This window comes from Fringilla coelebs (genome assembly GCF_963513975.1).
Source record: "Fringilla coelebs genome assembly, chromosome: 5".
In the NCBI taxonomy this organism is placed as follows: Eukaryota; Metazoa; Chordata; class Aves; order Passeriformes; family Fringillidae; genus Fringilla; species Fringilla coelebs.
In genome coordinates this window covers 59470936-59491342 of record NC_140033.1, presented here as the reverse complement: position 1 = coordinate 59491342, position 20407 = coordinate 59470936, and the positions used below count along the sequence as shown (strand labels likewise).

The window sequence follows — 20407 nt, the reverse complement described above, 5'->3', positions numbered from 1 at the left end:
TACAAATACTTACTGTCCCTAGAAATAGTTCAGGTGAGTAAAAGAAATGAGGACATTAAGGGCTACAGTTCTGTTTAATCTGTCTAGGTAGTAAAACTGCTTTGAGAATTTCTGCAATCTGGAATAATTTTCCATTTTTTTCCTTGGGGCTTACCATTTGCAAACTTAAGCATGTGTTTTGGTGTTGCCCTGAATTGCTACTTACCCAATTTAGGATGCTCAAGTAAATTATCTTCTCTGGTATATTATTAATCTACACACTGAACACACCTTGCAGTCTGTGTTGGCAGCTTCTGTACTGTTCCTTAGTGTTATATAGCCCACACTTTTCATACCCTTCACTTTTGAAAGTTGCTTGCTGAATCAACTTACTAACTGCTATAAAAACCTAAGCCTTTTCTGATCTACAAATCTTATGTATATAAGTAACCTGAAAAGAAAGCCCTTAACAATCACAGTTTAGGAGTACATCCCCTAGCTTAGTAACATGAGTTTCTAGGTGGTAACCATTGTGAAACACTTGGATTCTCTTAGTTATAAAACAGAGGGATCAAGAGGTAATGGATCAGTGCAGACAAAATGGATTTTAAATAATATTAAACATTCTATGTTTCAGTAAAATGCCAGCTTTGTTCAGTGTATTGGGTTGCAGGCATCAGAGTGCTGTGTATTTTGGAGTAGATGAGAAATTTTCTCCTGGGGAACTGATTTTGTTAAAAAATGCTGATGTGATTCAGTTAAAATGCTCTGTGGGAATCCTGGCAGAACTCTTGATGGAATTGATAAACCCTCCTTGGTGCCTTCCTGCCGTGCTGGAGCTGTGGGCTCCTGGCAGGCACTCGGGGGCTGCACCACGCAGGGCTCCTGCCCCCTGCTCCCCTCCCAGGCTGGGGGGCGCACACCCTCCCTCTGCCTGGGGGTGAGAAAGAAACTGTTCCAAAACTCCTGCTTTGGAGTCAGCAGGAGTCTGTTAGTCAGGAAAAAAGAACTGGTGTTGGGTTTTGTTTTTCTAAAGACGGAGTTCCAGTCAGTTTCTAAAGACTGGAACCAGTTTTTTCTTTAACTTTGCCGTAATCTGGGGGTGAAAAGAAGCTGGGGACAAAAAGAGGTTTCAGAGGGAATACTTTGCAGGGTGAGATTTCTGCTTTACAGCAGGTGCTAGTAGGGACTGAAGGAGGGGGCTGAAGGGCTGCATGCACAGATGGTGATAGACCATGCTGTACCAGTCTGGGAAAATGATTAATCAATACTACAGGGACTTATTCTAGCACTAAGTTCTTTTAATTTGGCCTTATGTTTCTCTGCTCGGGAGTTCTGTAAGAGAATGTTCTAAATGTGATGCTGATTCAGGATCATGATGGTTTTTGAAAGTAATAAAAGCAGTTCTTTGGGTTTTAGCTGGATCGTGATGCAAATGGCAGTGAAGAGAACAAATGTTCTACCCATGTTTCTAATTACAAATTGCATAAATATGGCTTGGATTTTAATGAAGGGGACTTGGGATAATAATACTAAGGAATAGCAAATGATTAGTGAGCAGGATGTTTAATGCACATTTTTCATAGTCCTATTGCACTTTTGTTGCTGTAGGTAACCTTCATTCTGATACTTCCCAAATTTTGAGAGTTTGTATTTCCAACTTTATTGATCTCTTAAAACAAACCCTGCAACTTCATAAATCTTGTTGTTGAGAAAATTCAAAGGAAAAAAAATTATACCAGTGTAATTAATTAATAGCATTGGAACTTGGAGGTCCCTGATGCATTTCTTTGCTTCATGAGTTACTGGAGGATGTTGTCATCATTTATGGAGGATCACTGCTGGAGGAAGAAAATGTTTTCCAGTGACCGCAATGCTGCTTATCTCTTCTTTAATGTTAGTAATCTTCCTACTGTTTGATTTTTCCTCTTGTCCTGTTCCACTCCCTCACACAGGTCAAGATTTTACTAACGTGGTTTCTTTTAATACTTAACTCTGTTGGAGTTTTCTGCCTAAGCTAGAACCTCCTCCTTCTCTGTGCTGGGTTCTATCGCTGCTCCTAGGCACCTCCTTCCCCCGGATTGTCCTTGTCCAGAACAAGCCACCTCTTCTCCCAATCACAGCTTGAAAGCTTCCTGTTGAGGACGTACTTCCAGTACTTCCCCAGGTGTTGGCAAACAGTTCTCCCTGCAAGGTGGTTCTTCACGTCATTTTTTCCTGCCCTCAGCCTCAGCTCTTCTGTCCTCCCTCTATCTTGCTTGTTTGATTCCCACTAACCTGCTGATCACAATTCCCTCTCCCAGTGTACACATGCTTTCCCTGCGTGTTCAGTTCTTGAAGTTTGTCCTGATCCTCTCCTCCCATTTCTCCTTCATGCCCAGCCTCTTTCCGGGCTCTTTTCATTCCCTTTTTTGTCCCCATCCTCTGTCTGCCACCTTTGCAGTATTTCAGTTTCTTCTGCCGCTGTGGATATTAGCGGTGAAGTGACTGAGGTTGCTGGAAAGGTACACCTGAATTGTCTGTTGGGACTCAACCTCAATCCAGCAGGAGTTTAGAGGAAAAATAGCCTTGAGCCAAAGAACAGTTGCTTCCTCCATCGAAAGGGCTCATGAGCAGATCTGATGTGGGGGGGAGGTTGGAGCACACCTGAAATCCTCAGAGACTTCAGTCAGATTCTTAAAAATATTTACTCTCCATTTGTGAATATATATGTTGGAGGCATAGAACAGGACACTGAAAGGACAGACAGGTTCTTTTAGGGGTCTTTGGCAGAATGATGATGGCACTAAATCATAGGGACAATTAAAGAGTTATTTTTTTAACAAAATATTTTGGTTAGCATAGCACAGAATTTATTATTAGAATGGCACATGAGTTCTACAAGCAGAATCAATGTTGTGCAATTTATAAGTAACATAATACAGAATTTATAATACAACTTCACTTATAATTTCTAATCACCTTAGCAAAAAATAGCATTTAATAGATGTTTTGCTGTATCAATACAACAATCATAATTTAGACTCAACATTTGTATAAAAGAATGAATCATACTCTCCATCCTTGGAGAAAGGAGAGGAATTCCTTTCTAAGGAGTTACTTAGAGTAATAGAAAGATGTATTAAAAAATAATACAATGTGTAAACCAAAGTCACCTAAGGCTGAAAATCAAAATTGTGATGTAGTCTATAGGATGTTTTTTTCACGGAATTCAGAAAAATAATCTTTTTTAAAATGTTTGTGTTGACAAGATGAAATGCATAAATATCCTGTAAAGAGGCTCTCTCATTTTAATGGGAAGAAGATGGTGAAGCAAAATATTCCTTTAATCTGTGTCTTCTGAAAGCACATATGTTAGAGTTCTAGAAATGCAGTATATAGTGTAACCTCAAGTGGTGTTCACACAGCTACTTGAAACAGGCTGCTACTTTGCACTGTCATGCTTAAGTAGGACATAGAGCCCCTAAATACCCATGGAAATTTAAACACAGGGAACAAAAACTAGGCTCTGATCCAAAGCCAGTTGAAGCTGATTAAAAGACTGCTTTTGGCTACTGAGTGCTCTGGCTTAAGCCACTTGCAAGCTAGATTTGACTTTCAGGTGTTCAGACAGACTTGTCAGGTTTGTTAAGTTTGTAGGTTTATCTTCTGATTTGTGTTCAAGGTACTGTCTGTGATTATAGGCAATATCTCAGTGTGTACAGTGCCTGACTTGCGTGTTTTCCCTACTGAGTTCTAAAAATAGTTAGTACATAATATTCAATACCTTACTACACTTAATCACCAGATCATGTGTTCTTCTTTTTTATGGCTTGACAGTATACACTGTTAAATCACAGGTTTACCTAGAGATGATCTACTTACTTGTATAAGATATGCCTACAATTAGAAGTGAGGAAAATACCTTTACATAGTATGGAGTTATTGATTTGGCTAGTTTTAATGTGCTCCTCCATTCTTCCCATCCTGTTAGTTATCTAAACTTTTCAAGCCAGGGAACAGAAAAGAGCAATATATTTTCATGTAAGACGTATCTGTAGAGTTACAAATATAGGTTAAAGTGAGAGGTGATGGTCTGCCTGACTCAGATGACTGTTTTGTTTCACTTGTTTGCATGCTTATCTTCTGTTTTAGAAATAGAAAATAAAATATTTACATTTTGTCGTAATGTTTTTTTGAGTGCAGTCCAAGTTAGTTCCTTCACTTAATTTCACTTGGCATGTTTCCCCACTTATGTTCAGGCCAGCCTGTAAAATTAAAGCTGTATGTAGTTATTAGATATCCATGTGCTGTGTTTCCAGTTTCTTCCAGTTGAGAAAGTTGGAAATTCACTTTTGGAGTTGAGTGAAGATTCTGTTCCAAATGTTAATAGATGTGTAGAGCTTGCTGGCCCCTCTATCTGAGCCTTTTTCTTCATATAATATTCAGCAATAAAATTTTTCTTGATTAAAAAAAAGGTTTTGGAAAACTCTGACCTACTGTTCTGTAAAGCATCCTGAAGAGTGGGTTTTAGCACTTGAAGGTCGAAACGTTTACATCAGTTTTGGGGGATAAATTGGACGTTGTTTTAACTAATTTCTTTTATATTTGACCTCTAGGTTCCAGCAAGATGTGGAGTGACAGTCCGAGACAGCCTAAAAAAAGCGCTGATGATGAGAGGTCTTATTCCAGAATGCTGTGCTGTTTACAGAATACAAGATGGGTATGGTTTGTGTAGGATGCTTTTTTGCTCTTAGAATCAAGTATTGGAGCTACCCAGGATGGCCAGTTCTATCCAGAGGTTGTTTACAAAGTTCAGGATTTTATGATACTTTGCACTAAACAATTTGCACATTGCAGACATGTTGAAAAGAATGTCTAACTCCTAGGAAAAGGCTCAGGCATAATATTCAGTAATATGAAATTATGTCAAAACACTCATTTAATAAACTCATGCTAACCAAGCAAGTATTAAATAGGCTGTGTTAACTTCTTGGTTTTATTTTATTTGGCTATAAAGCATTCTTAACTAAAGAGAGAGTTCCCTTGGGAGGAAAAAAGAGTTTTCAGCCCTAAAAATTTGTATATTCATGTGCACAATTAGCTATCTCTGTGGAACTCTTATACAACAGGTGCCTTCTATTTGATCAAAAAGCCATCTGCCACGTGGGAAACAAGGAATTGGTCACTACTGGAGCTGGTTGAAAAAGTGCATTTCCTTCCTGTACCTTGTCCAGGGAAGGTGTGCTTTGTTTGCTATGTACTGAGCCTAAGGTCTTGTTCTAAAGTTTCTTGCAATTGGACTGGGTAGCAACCCCCCACAGTGTAACTTTTTAGCTGATCTCACAACTTTGGCAAGAGACATGCAAGGGCTTGTGTGCTGATGCTAATGAGAGGCTTATTTTCACTTTAGAGAGAAGAAGCCAATTGGCTGGGACACAGACATTTCCTGGCTCACAGGAGAGGAGTTGCATGTGGAAGTTTTGGAGAATGTGCCGCTCACGACACACAATTTCGTATGTACTGGGTCTTGTGAGATGCTGAGTGGGGTTACATCAACTTCATACTTTCAAATTCAAATTACCAACTTGGAATATTTTGCATCTGTGGGATGTGGTGGGAGTTGCAAAAGAAGTTTTTAATCACAGTAGCTTAAGTGAATTTGATAGAGTTGTATTTGAAATAAGTGATGCTAGAGTACTTGATCACCCTTAAAACTTTCACGTTTTGTTGGAATACACCCTCTAAAATCTATAAATGTAAGAGGTTTATATCAGTACTGCATTGCAGAGCTGTAATAATCTACTATTTTTGTATTGCTGTATCTATAAAATGTATTCTGGGCCTCCCTGCTGGCTCTGCAGCAGCAATTAACTAATGAACTAACTATTCCCAGAGCAGTGCTGACATCATCAATGATGCAGTGCACAAATATGTTTTGACCTGATAAGGCACCAAGTAAATGGAAGCTGCTAAACAGAATCTGTCTAAATGTTTCCAGCTACATACAAAATCCTGGAAATAATGTCTGTCACACTGGGAAAGAAAGACCTTCTATTTCAACCTAAAACATAGCAAAATTCTGTCTGCAAGCTGTTTCAACCTATTTAGCTCAAACAGGCTGTTTGGGTTATGGCTAGTTAGGTGAACTCTAGTAGGCTTACATTTTTTATATCCCACTGAAATTCTGATTGTTACGTGTAATAATAGAAGTAAGAATGTGTTTTTACACTAGGTATTGCTGAATTTGAAAATCAGCTAAATCATTTCCCCCCTATAATCTGGGGAGAATGCATGATCACCCTGTTGTGATTCTGATTGTATCTGAGTTTCAGTAGTCAAAATTACAACTATAACTGCAATCATACATTGAAGCCCTATATATATGTGTGTGTGTATATATAGATATATGCTTGTGTATTTCCAGTCTTGTTGGTATTAGATTGAAATGTTTTTTGGCTTCTGGAAAAGTTAGAATATGAAATAGTATTTCAGCAGCTTTTGGTTTTATAGGTTGTATCCAAATAAATTCTCAATGTTTGTGTCTAGCATGATAATAGTAAAGTTTTGTTTCAGGTTTTTTTGCTCTTGTTCTTACTGCTAGTGAAGTGAAGCATTAATTCCAAGAAACAGTTGAAGGAATGTTGTAGTGCATGAAAACTGCTTCAAGAAGGAGATGATGATCTTTCGTGTAAATCTGTTTGATACATAAAACTGTAGCTCCAGCATCACAAAAGAGACTTTTAAGTACACTTGAGGGAGGTAAAAGCAAATAGCCTATCTTGGGCTTTCAGAAGGGCTCTGGGTAATTGTGACTATTTTTGCTGATGTAGGTACGAAAAACGTTCTTCACGTTAGCGTTCTGTGATTTCTGTCGGAAGCTGCTTTTCCAGGGGTTCCGCTGCCAGACTTGTGGCTACAAATTTCACCAGCGCTGTAGTACAGAAGTGCCACTGATGTGTGTTAATTATGACCAACTTGAGTAAGTAATCACAATTGATTTTTCAAGTTGAGCCTTTTAACAAGTATACAGCTGTCAGTGATTTCTTGTGTTAAATCTGTAATTCAGGAAGTCAGAGGAGGTGCCTGAAAAAAAAATAGGAGTACAACTGTTCTTGTGAGACTGCTTAATTCATACTCTTTCTGTGCTAGCTCAGACAACCAGTTCATATTTCTTTGCTGGTCTATGCTTTTTTTGAAGCATGAATAGGGTTGCTGAGCACTTGACTGTATCAGACAGACTACTCATTGTTCACAGTTGTTATTATTAATCAAAACTGGTTCTTTATTGTGTGATGGCTAGGGCCATGCTTAAAATTTAGCTGTGGCTTTATTCTCTTCAACCTGAAAAAATGTTAAGAGACAGTAGTTGATTTATAGTGAAATTGCAGTTGGTTTTACAATAATTGAAAATAAATCTGCTGGCAAGATTAATGCCTAGGTAAGAAACATAAAAGAGAGTGACCCAAACAGTCCAGTGTTCTTGGATTGAGTGACTAAACTATTTGTTCAAATAAGTCTTTGATGTAGATTTAGGATATGGTGTAAACTGGGTCTGTTCTATTTGATTAGTTTCAGCAGAGGCTATTGAGTCTTTTAAATAGATTTTTGTATGAGGAATAATTTTAAATGCTATTTTTCTCACCAAGAATGAATTTAATTTTAGTTTATTTTGGTATTTGTAACTGTTTCCATTGACATCTCTGGAGTTTGTGCTCAGAGTGTAAGTTTATGTACTGATAGACATAAGCTGTGCATTCTTGAAGAACCAGATGTTTACAATTCCATCTAAAAGATTAAAAAAATAATTTCCACAAATTTTATATTTAAGGCATGATCTTTTGATCGTCTGTGAAGTAAATAATACTTTTAACATACCTTGCAGGTTTAATGTATGTGATCTTTATTTTTAAATTTAGAATTTAATCAATGAGGTTTTGGGGTTTGGGATCTTTTTTATAGTTTTTGAGTATTATATTGTGAAACTTCTGGGTTTTGCACAAGTTAGGTTGTTTTTGTTTTGTTCTTGCCTCACAGTTTGCTGTTTGTCTCCAAGTTCTTTGAACATCACCCCATACCACCGGAGGAGGCCTCCTTAGGAGAGACCACCCCAGCATCTGGATCATACCCCTCAGTGCCCCCCTCAGATTCTGTTGGGTATGAACTTATTCCTGCTGTTTAATAACATAACTTTTCAGTACTGTGCTAAGAAACACTCAAAGCACTGCTTTGCAGCTCTGCATTGTTGTAATCTGGCTTCTCATGCAAATATATCCACCTATGCTTAACTTAAGTGAATGTTTTCATTCACACAAATTCTATACATTAATAATGAGCCTAGGTTAAATGTGTGTGTAACTGTCTGTAGAATTGAGGTATTACCTGTTAAACTGATTTCTTCTACATAATACCTTAGACCTGGTCTAAACTGGAAAGATTTTATACTTAAAATTAATATAAACCAAAATTATATCCTCACAAATTCTATTAGTTGGTTATTAAATTATAGTTTATATGTTTTGAAGTGACATATGTCAGTTTGAGAATAAAACACATTACTATAAGGCTGATGTGAACAGGTGCCAGTTCCAGGTTCATAATGCTGTCTTAGTAGCTTTTCCACATACACTGCTTTAGTATCCTCCAGACCAGCTGTCTTCTTCCTGTTCATGTTGAGGTATACCAATAGCACCTGTTACTGCAGCTCCAGGTTTTGTAAAAGTAGACCTCTAAAACTCACCATTTCCAACAAAGATTCTGGATCCTTTCTCCATGAGGAGATAAGAGACCATATTTGAATTATGTTCCCAGTAGCGAAGAGATCGATGACACCATCCACCGTTAGGTAGTTGAACAAATGTCCAGGGAAGAGTAACTCAGGGATGTGTATCACACTCAAGAAATCTGGTGTATATTTATTAAGAACACCAAACACAGAAGCCTTCAGAAAACCATTCCCAGGACATGTGTGCTGTGTGGAGTTGAGCTAAGTGTGGCAAAGAGGCTCTCTTGGATTAGTGAAAATTGTGCCTAAACTAAAGCAGAAACACACTGGAAGCTACGCAGGCACCTCTGGACTCTTTAACTAGAAGATAAATTTTCTGGACAGCCAAGACTGTTTTATAGAAGACCAAATAAAATGCATCCCAGGAAAACAGATTGACAGTCCTGCAGAGGGAACCTCACTTGGTAAGTACAGAGATTATGTTCCTACTTGTTCTATTTCGTGCAGATTTGAGTGAATTCAAAAGTACTTCTTCAAGGCAGTGAATGTTGCCTTTAGATTCTGTGGATATTCGTACAGCAGATTGTGGGCAAGGTTGCTTGTCAAGTATTTGTTGTGCTACAGCCAAAATTGTAACTGGGCTAGAACTATTAATTCATGAAGAAACTTGTTCATACTAATTGTGTTAAACACTAGTGGATGTCAAAGACACTATATAGCCCTACTCTTAATATTCTAAATTGTCCTACTTTGCCTTTGAATCACATTGGTCCATTCTTACCGGCTTGTGAGGTTACAGCAATATGGATTATCTTGATACATGCATTACTTCAGGCAGTCTTAGTTTTGATAAGTGAAAACAGAAGGAAAAAATTTAGACCAAAGCTGGTTAATGCCTTGAGATCTTTAACTTCACATACATAAAAATGTTAACATTTAAATACACTTGCTAGTTGCTGTTTAGGAGCTTTTCTCAAGTGTTGCATCTATAAATGTGTGTAATTGCAGAAGATGTAAAGCAGATCCTTTCTGCTTTTTTGCTTTGTTTTCCACTTTATTGATAAACAAAACAAAGGTATACATCATGCCTGCAAAATTCTGTTCATTTTGGAAATGGTTTATGATTATCAGCTGGTATTCATACATAATATGCATGTTAGTCATACAGTGTTCCCCTAGCATCTGTGTATGTGGTATTTCCTTTCCAGAAGTAGCTCATATGTTACTGGATAAGCATATAGCACTGTCCATACCTTTTTCCAGTTATCTTTCATGCCTTTCTTTAATCATGCTTTTCTGCTTTTTAGGAACATAATTGTGGAAATACTAATCTAGATGAATTTAAAAAGCTGACCTTTTCTATAAAAACATGTACTCACCTGTGGTTTTATTAAAGAGGACTGTTACAATATGGGCCATCAGCTCAGCTGGAATTAAAAAAAAAGGCTGACATTTGAGCTTATTTTGTCTGGGAGGAGAATATGGGATTGAAATTTGAGAGCTGAACAATGGGATGGAAAATATGAGGAACTAGCGCTTTATTAGCACTTCCTAGATTAATAATTGTTCTTTTGATTTCTCTGTTCTAGCATCTTGAATGGAACAGCTCACAGAGGAAGGGATGTTATTAATTGTTTGGTAAACCTGAGGAAAGAGAAGGCAAACATCCTTCTTCATCTCTAGCTTTGTGAAGGGATCCCAGCAGCAGGCAAAGTGCCCAAAAGAAGGAAGTTTGTGTTTCAAGACAAGTTCGAGAGTGAAAGTGTGCAATGGGAGGAAATGGAAAAGTTTGGAAGAGAAAGGGACATAAAGGAAGACCCTTGGACATGATGCAAAAGCTGCTAAACATGCTGGAGAACTGTTTCACTTTGCTCGTGTGCAACATCCTAAAGCAATCCAGGCCTGTAGCCTTTCATTCTTCCAACTGTGAGCCATAGGCAGTCCCCTCCAGGTTTTCCACCCCAAGGTGTGGGAGCTCATATGGTCCCATTTCACATTTCTGAACCCCTTATAAAATTGTGTCCAGCCTCAACATTAGGTTTTGTGTCCCATTTTAGTTCTTTCCATTTGCACTATCCTGTTGTGCCAGAACAACCATTTTAGTTAAAATCTGCAGTTAAATGGAAAGAAAAGTCTAGGTTTCCCTGCTAAGAGCCATTTGTAATAAAATTGAAGTAAGGAAACTGTATATCAGACATTGTATTTGTTTTGTTCATTGCACTGTCATGAAGTTTCTTCTCCATCTTGGCTCGTAAAATACGAGCGCAGAATTTCTGTGAACCCAGTTCCCTCAGTCTCAGATACATGAAAAAGAGATATAAGCAAGTTGGCAACATCTTGGCTCTTTGAAAAACAGCATTTCCCAATATGCTTCGTCTTCTAAGTTGGAGGAAGAAAAGGGGAATGTCTGGTGCACTGTTCTTGGAAGCTTGCCAGTCCTTGCCTTTGAGCAGGCTCCAGCTTGTGATTAAACACCTCTGCTTTCCTTTCTGCCTTCCAACTGTTCACTGATCATTCTGCTTCAGCTGAAGATACTTGAATGTCTAGAAAAGCTTCTGAAAAGCCAAGGAAGCGAAGATACAGTCTTAAAATATTACATTTTATGCTACAATGCCATTTAGGTCCTGTGGTGTGTAAGTGAGCAAAAGCTTTGTGTTTTAATTCATAAAACAGTGAACTTTTCCCCTAAAAGTTCTGGCACCAGGCCTTTTCCAGGTTTCTCCATGAAAATATTCCCAGTGTTCCTACAATATACAAGTTGAGTTTATATGCATTCTTGCTTGGCAGAAAACGTTTGGTATCAGAATCTTTATATCAGGATCATAAAACTCTCAGTCCATACAACAGGTGAGGGAAACCTCTTGCTCTTCAAAACTTTATTTGCAAAACCCTGCTAGTGAGCTGGACCTGGTTTGGAGGACTATCAGTGACAATGTGGTTCTCTTGATAACCCCTGGTATATGAAGCAGTGGGGTTTTGATCTGAGCTCAAAGGCCATTATAAATTAGTGCACACCATTGTGATACTCCTGGCAGTTGTTTTTCACCTACAAGCCAACATGGATGAAAACAAGTTGTCAGGGTATAAAAAACTGCAATAATTTGTGTGGGGTAATGACTTACAGATCTGTCCCACGATACTTTTAGACTGACTTCAGAGGGTGCTGCAAGAAAGATATTTAGCTTGTAGTTACAAACTGGTACTGCTGTCCTTTTCTCCACATTGACATTTGATTTGGGATTATTGTGTATTTCCAGGCTGCAGGGATGGGGAAGGAAATAAAAAAGTTAGGTTTTCTGGCAATGTCTATGCATTCCCACAGTAATTAAATCAGAACCTGTTTGGCCTCCACAATTTACATTTACCTGCATGCTACTATAGCTGAAATACCGCTATGTCCCAGATCCTTAGCATTCCTAAGAAACTGCTTGGAACTGAAAGTGCACTGTGTTCTTCATTAAGAGCAGTAACAACCAAATCCAGATTGGTGTTAACACTGGTGTAAACAAAAACAATCCAAAAAAAGCCTTGATACACATTCTAGCTTGCAGTTGGTTTGGTTTGGATATGAGTGTGCAGCCTTACAGGTAAATAGTGTGTGCAGCACTGAGCCCAGTGGCTAAACTGAGATGGACTTGTTCAGGGTGTGAGGAGGAGAAAGAAAGTCTCAGTCCAAGAGGGATGCTGTCATTTTAAAAAGGAACAGGTGCATGCCTTATAATTGAAGCTAGGTGAATGTGAATTTTCAGTTCAAGCATTTGCTCAAGTACAGTAAAATAAAAATACAGTCAACAAAATCTTGAAGCCCAAATACACCTGTCATGAGAAAAAATTCAAGAAAAATCTTTCCTGCATAGACCAGCTCTTAAACACTTAGGAAACATCTCATTGGTGAGTAAAGGACATTAAGGGAAATCTGTATTAAATTTTTTTTTGCATTTGTAAAGTGAACTTATTTATATCATTGCAAGTTCTAAAATGCAATAGACATATTGTATATGATTTTATAAAATTGTTTGTTTATATATAACATAACATGTGCAGACACTTTTCTGAATTACCTTACTCTTTCTTGTGGACCCAGTTTTGTGGAACAGTAAATGGGCACTTGCTATGCTTAGTAAAGGGTATCAGTTATTCTTGTTTCCTGATAAAATATCATCCTGTTTTGCCTGATAAAAAGGGGGGCAACAGTGTGCTAATCCCAAACATATGATTCAAGGTAAAAGCATGTTCTGTCACTGCCTGGAAAGGTTATAACGTATCAGATTGAGATTTGACAACATCAGCTTGTTGCCTCAGAAGCTGAGAATCATTTGTTAAAAAATGCCTACATCTTGGAGGCTGGGAGAAAGTGATTTGTCTGCTTACTTGTAGAAGGTCTCCTTTAGCAAGGTGTCTGTAAACTGTTAACAAAGGCCACAGGAGCAACAGAAATGCAGATCCTGATATTCAAACTGCATGTTCCTTTAAGCCTCAGCCTGTTATTTTTTAGGGGGTGAGGGTTGGTTTTTGTTTAAGTTTTTTTGGTTTGTTTGGGGCGGGTTTTTTTTGTTTTGGTTTTTTTTGCAGTGTGTTAGGTCAGCATTATGCTTCCATAGCCTAAGAACTAGTTTTGGAACTGGCCTGGAATAGACCATGTCACCCTTTTCCAAATCATGATATCTGGCCCTTTTAGCTCCAGTGTCACTTCTGCTCCTCTGAAGTAATTTCACTGTAGGAATACTGTAGGAACAGCCTTTTGGTATTTCAGAGGATCACTGTGTTCTTTGTGGTGACATGATTTTGATAGAGCAAGATCTTGATGCAGACCAAGATATAGCTTTTGCCACACACAGGCAGAAGCTGGTGGTAATATTTTTCTGAGCTTGTGATCTCAGTAGGCTGTCTTAGCTAGCAAACCCTTTGTCTCTTTTATTTCACTAGTTATCTTTTTCAGGAAAAAATTCCATTTAGCATAAATGACCTACATTTTTCAAAGTGTCTCAAGGACACCTGTTAATAAAATCAGGATGGAGCATGTGGCTAGCTGCTTATGAGGTTCTCATCTCTGAATTCTTTGTTGTCTAAAGCCCAGAGATTCTCCAAGTATCAGCTTAGAGACTAAAAAAAAAAAAAAAAAAGATAATTCTTTATCAGCCTATTTTCTAAAGATCTGGACTTCCCCCAGTAAGAATTTAATGAGTAGAAAAAGCTGTACAAGTTGTTTTCAAACATGGTATGACGTAGTATGCTGTCTGTGTTAGCAACATGATGGACATGGTGACCTGTGACCAGAAATACAGAAGTAGCAGATGACCATTTATGACTCAGAGGATGTAATTGAAACAATATTGCCTCAATCTGGTTTTCACTCCCTTGGCTTACTCATGATCACAGAATATCTGATTGCTTCTGGTTTTGTCATGTGGCAGAGCTCAAATGGTTTGTCAGTCAGTCCTGGTGCAGTGTTCTGATGGATGTTGTGATATATTTCCCTTAATTCCCTTATTACCTGAGAACTCTCAGGAAGTTTAAGCAGGAGTTAGCTATCCCAGCAATGACAGTACTAGCCTGCTTTAGACACTTTTTAGGCTTTTCTGCTGATACTTTTTTTGTGCAGCATTTGACACGCTTGCCTTAAGATGAAAATGTAGTGCCTTTAAATGTCAGTCAAGTCCTGCATTAGGATCTGTGCAGTGTCCCATCTCCTCATGTGTGTTCTAGTCACATGATTTACTTACACACACATTCAGGAGTTCAAAACTTCCTCATCTGCAACATTTTACCTGAAGGTACTTGCGTGGCAATGAATGAAAACTTATGTGTATGTACAACAACTGCATTTTAAAAAATAGTTCTGAAATTATAAACAGCTACTGAAATGCTGGGTTTTCCAAGGCCCTTTCTCAGAGATTTGACTATTGGTAGTTTTAGTTCATTGCTTCCCAGTATCTATATTCTGTCATGTGACAGCAGGTAACTGCTTTTTTTTTTCCAAGTTAAGCAGGGTTAAACCCCCTGCCTCTTCTCTCCTGCCCCACTTCCCAAACATATTCAGGTATTTTACTGGAAGACTTACTAGGCTGTTGCCTGAATTGATTCACAAACACTTTGTTTAGCCATTTTCAATTGTGAGATTGTTGGCCAGGAAGGAAAAGATGACAGGTCCTTAGGATACAGATAGCACTGATTTCTGGGATCAATGCCAAACTGGATAAACTTTTCAATGAAAGGTAGGATAGTAGGCTATAAAACAGACCTGTTTCTGAAAAAATACCAAGATGTCCTATTGAAAATGTTAGTTTCCCCAAAGGTTTTTGAAGAGGCCAAGGAGCATTGCTTACAGGAAGTGGCATCAGGACCTATTGCTGCTATATCCTGCAGTGGATTTTGTTTCTGAAGCTTCTCCCTGTGGACATTGTCTTTGTGGGCTTGATAATTAATCCATGAGTCATTGAATGGCTGGAGGACTCCGCTCTTCTTATAGAACTTGGAAAAAAAAAACCAGCTCTTAAAAACCTTGTTGTCCGATACCATGTGTATTTTACCTTAAAGTTTTCTCCGACAAATGTGGCAAATGTTTTCATTAGCCTTTTGCCTTAGATCCATTAGGTTGAATCATTAGGCTTAACAGTGACTGACCTTGACTAGGATAAGAGATAATTGCCAGTTTATTGAACTTCAACAAAATTAATGGATAACCAAAGAAGTGACTTTCTGCCTTTTTACAAGCAAAAAACACAAGTATTTAGTTGTTTTGTCTTTTGAATATTCAATTCATTATGCCATTATTATAGGCTATATCTACATTTATGACTGGCAGTGTTTGCATTTTTTCAGGAAGCTTGTTTGTGTGTTCTGAAGACTTACCTTTTCAGTTAATACTGTTGCATTGTAGCACTGTAAATAACATTTGAAATATTGTGCTATTCAAAGTTGTTTCTTAAAGGTTGAGGTTAAAGGGTGATATGTTTATTTTCAGTATCAATGATACATTGGCCATGTTGTTTTTAGAATCAATAATTCATAATTATTAATCAAGTAGGTTGAATGACCAGATGTAATTTTCACTTTTTCTTTGTTGAAAAATAATCCCATCCATAGATTTTATGACATTTTCTGACTGTAACATTAATATGACATGTTAAGTATTTTTAGTTCTCAATTGGTTACCATTAAAATGAGTGTATTGCATTGACTCAGAGGTGAGGAAACTGCAGAGTATCTTGCTATCTGCAATGCATGTTGGGCAGCGTGAGTTTTTCAGATCAGGATTTATTATTACTAGTTTGGCATTGTATGGTAGAGTTTTCTTTGTTTTAACTCAGAACACTTCACAGCCGTGTGATCAGGTAGTTGATGCAACAGAGAGTTGTTGCAATTGATCATAGGGGAGTAGAGACCGTTCATTATGAATTGTTTTTGTTCGGGGCTTTAGATCAGTTTTTTGTTATGTATTATTATAGTTGAAAAGGACTTACCACACCCACTATGCAGTGTTTGAAGCCATTTGTAGACCTAAATCCTCTTTTTCCTTGACTTTGTTTCTCAGACCACCAATTCTCCCTAGTCCTTCTCCTTCAAAATCCATTCCAATCCCACAGCCCCTCCGACCAGCAGATGAAGACCATCGGAATCAATTTGGGCAACGCGACCGATCCTCCTCAGCTCCCAACGTCCACATCAATACAATCGAGCCAGTCAATATTGATGTGAGTACTGCTGCCCATTGGATCAGCAATAGCAGATGTGATGTGTTCCTTGTGAATATCAGTGTCTTGAATGCATTGTGTACACAATGTACACTGTTTCTAAGATAATCCTCAGTGATCTGCCAGAATACTCAAAGATCATTTATTTTTCATTTTTTTAGCAGATTATTTTTTGCTCTTGAGAGCTGTAAGAACACAATCCATTCTCTGAAAGCAGAACTGCCTTTTGACAGTTCTGTCCTTTTCATTTTCAAAGAAACATTCTGCCCTAAACAACTGCCTTTTTTTTTTTTTCTGCCATTAGTCCCAAGACTTATGCTGTTAGCTGTTGCCAGTAACCACTCTTGCAAACCGTTCTGTGTTAAACACATTATTATGCAAGACAGAGACTTTTTTGTATTTGTATTCCATGTAATAATTTTGGCATTTAGGGAAACTAAATAATTAAGTTAAGCTGAGTTCACATATTCTGGTAGTTCTTTAAGAGTTTAAGAGCCCATTTTATGTTGTTCTGAGCATTCCTTTGGAGTGTTCAGAAACTGCTACATTAAGATTTTTTCCACAATTTTGCAATCTCTGGATGGTGAAATGTAACTAATAATAATGGTTGGTATTAGCATAAGGACAGTTAGGACTTTTCAAGATGTTGCCTTTTGCTAACTTTGCTAACATACACAGTTTGTATTTTATCCTTAAATCTGCTCTCTAGAAATTAGTCATTTGTTGGATGAGCAGTCTTGAAATCTGCCTGGACACTGAGGCACAAAATCAGTTTTGCATGTGAGCTGAGGGGGAAAGGTGAAATGTTAATTTTAAGAGTGTGGCTATGTAGGCATTTGCATGTGGAATATGGCAGTGGTGCAGCTGAGGCACAGCCAGTGCTTTTAGCAAAGCACAGGTGCATAAGGGAACAAATATAATTATGGAACAAGAAGAGAATAAATATAATAGTGTAATAAAAAAAAAGCTTTATTATAAAAATGGACATAGAGAAGCCAACTGCTAGAATTTTCTCCTTCCTTTGATAGAATCCTTAGTGTAGTTTGCTGTTAGTCTGGACATGTTGCAAAAGATAGTTTGAACTCACAGAGGATTGCAAGTGAAGAAAGCCTTCTGTAGTTAGTCGTTTCTGAGAAGAACAGTGTGCCTGGCTATGCAAGTCAGTGTGTTGTTACAAGAAAAAACAAAGCAGGATTCATTTGACTGATGTACTCCAATACAGAAAATTGATGTCCCGGGTTCTGATATGACAATTCAAACCATTTCTGCTACTGAGCAGCTGTGTTTTTAAATCAATATTTTTTGTCAGCATCTCTTTTGGGTGGTATACATTTCACTTTACTGCAGAGAGATGCTGTTTTAAAGCAACCTAATTTTGAGAAGTGTCGTAGTTCTTTGAGTCATTGCTATTAGTAAGTCAGGGTAGGAAACCGCTTTCATTTCATGGGCAACACATGACACTATGAATTCACAAACTTATCAGTCTCAATTGATTCCAGAATGTAAATGTTAATACTTAAATTAAACATGGTTTTTAAATTTTTTTTATAGGACTTGATTAGAGACCAGAGTTTACGAGGAGAGGGAGGTAAGTAGCATTTAAACCAACTACTGTGTTACTTTTAATTACACAACTGTTTTGTCCCTTCCAGTTACCCTACTTCCTTCTACAAAACACAGCCGCAATGCAAACTATGACTAGAACAAAAAAGTGAATTTACATTTGCTTGTCCATGAACTTAGTATTTGTTTCACTAAGATTTGAGTCATTTGCTGGTCATTCTGGGAGTGGGGGAGACGGAAGGAGAAAAAGTTTTGAAGTAGTATCTAGTTTTTTTAGTTTCAAGTTACTTTTTTACTCTTTCTCTCACCTACCCACACACACACACACACTTATTCACTCACATGGCTGCACACAGATACACTACAACTTCCCAAACATTTTTATGCCTGTTGTTACCTTTTCACACATGGAAACAACAGGGGTTTTCAATGAAAACCATCATGGTAGATGAGCCTTCCATAGCAAGTGCTGCATCCTAAAGCAGCTTGAAATACTCCAGTTCTTCTCCCCCTCTACCCCTGCTGAAGTTGCTGCTTTGCTGTACTGCATGCCTGTGCTACTCTTAGAAGCAGATTATTAGGATCTTACACTAAAGCCAGGTCTTTTTATGTTTCCTTCAGTAACTCACTGCCCTAATTCACAGTTAAGTCAGATCTAGTGCCGGGGGTTTATTTTTCTTCATCTGTTGTGCACGGGCCTCTTAAGCCACTTCTCCCACTAGGTGTCAAGGTCCTGAAGAGGGTGTCTTATGTGCTGTATTTATTTCTATGAATATAGGAATAAAGCAGAAATATTGAAAATACAGAAGTATTAAGTAGGGCAGGCATATGACAGTTTTTCCAACTCCAAATCAGTAACACAATTGTCTCCTACTGATTATAACTTGCTTCAGCCATAAGTATGGGTCTGAATTACTATAGTGCACCCTTTCTTATCTCAAAGGTTTTGTACTCTGGACTATCACTCACTTTGTTTCTCCCAAGCAAATCTGGTATTTGGTAGGATGTGTTGTGTTTGATGGAGCTGTCTGTAATAATGCCAGCAATAGGCACTTTAAAGAGAGAAATTTCCTTTAACCCTGCTACTAATTGCAAATTGCCAGTTTAAGCTATTTTTGTATGTGTTGATAGGTGTGGCTCTCCAGAGTTTTGCCCATTTTGTCCAACATTTAAATGTTGTGCGATCATGTTGGTTTTAACTTTTGATCATAAACCGTCTGCTTGGCATCTGAAAACAATTGGCTATTTCCAGTCCTGAAACAGTGTTCTTGGGAATTTACTTTTTTTCCTTCAAAGTACAGAAGAAATCTATGATTAGGAGTCAAAGCATCCTAGTTATTTCCCATGACTTCTTTCATTTCTTCTATGTGTCTGTCTTTCTGTCTCTGCCTGCCCGTCTCTTTCTCTCTAACAGCCCCTTTGAACCAGCTGATGCGCTGTCTTCGGAAATACCAATCCCGGACTCCCAGTCCCCTCCTTCATTCTGTCCCCAGTGAAATAGTGTTTGATTTTGAGCCTGGCCCAGTGTTCAGAGGTAGTTGGGCTCTTCTTTCTTGTTTTCACCCAAACAAAATAAGTAAAACCACAGATGCTGTTTGTGCCTCACCCTCACACCGTGTGTATGTAAGTGTGTGAGTTTATCAAAACACCTCTGTTTTTTGCTTGGCCTGGCTGGAATGCTTTGAATGTGCTTTTCACACATACTCACTTTCACCTTTACACGCTTGAAAATGATTATAAATGAAGTCTGACTTAAATCTTCAAAAGCAAGGAATTTCATAGTTGAGGTTTTTCTGTGGACCTTAACATAATCTTTCTAAACAAAGGGCATTGGATTGCATTGCAGTGATTTTAAATATGAAATTGTCCTTAACTTAGAATTTCCTTGACTGTTCAGTTTAAGTCAGTTCAGTGCTATAACAGTCTTCTATATTTAATATTCTCTGTTTTGAAAAGTGATGTAGGAAATCAAATGTGAATTACAAACATTTCCATTGATATCTTGTTAGGTCTCAAGCTTTTCAAGTAATGTGTCATGTCAGCTTTCAACAAATACTTCATTTTGACAGTGTGCTAGTGACACCACATTGGGGCTCTGGATGGTTTTAGTAGTTTTTATTTAGTTAGTAAATTTGACTGAAACAGTATTTCTGTCCCATACTATGTAAAATAAGACACTTAGATTTTCCTCTCATTGGCCGTGGGGGTAATTCAGGCCTTGAGCTGTCAATGGATCTGTTGTATTGCACAAAATCCCAAAAAAACTCTGTGGGATTTCATATGCTGGAGAAACCAACTATTGAGTAATAGCATGAAATGTTCATACTTTTGTCTGTACATATTACGTGTAGAAATGGTTAGTTCAGTGCATGTAGTGTGGTTTTCAAATGCTACCATCTTGGCTGTTTCAAAGACTTTTGTTTCAGAATATATCAAGAGCAGTTCGCCTTTTGAACTTCTGAGTAAA

The 20407-nt window shown here is 37.9% G+C and overlaps 1 protein-coding gene across 4 annotated transcripts in view; it reads left to right on the top strand.

Annotated features, from left to right (window-relative positions):
- The window catches only part of BRAF (B-Raf proto-oncogene, serine/threonine kinase), a gene marked incomplete at its 3' end in the record, with an annotated part of 83508 nt that overhangs the window by 36704 nt on the left and 26397 nt on the right, over positions 1-20407 (top strand). For 3 of the 4 annotated variants that reach the window (XM_084206419.1, XM_084206421.1, XM_084206420.1), the window contains exons 4-9: positions 4578-4681; positions 5372-5474; positions 6792-6940; positions 7996-8115; positions 16218-16377; positions 17929-17965. In XM_084206419.1, coding sequence (XP_084062545.1) covers positions 4578-4681; positions 5372-5474; positions 6792-6940; positions 7996-8115; positions 16218-16377; positions 17929-17965 — 673 coding nt within the window. Of the gene's footprint in view, positions 1-4577; positions 4682-5371; positions 5475-6791; positions 6941-7995; positions 8116-16217; positions 16378-17928; positions 17966-19354; positions 19475-20407 lie in introns of all 4 variants that reach the window. The other variant, XM_084206418.1, reaches the window with a different exon arrangement.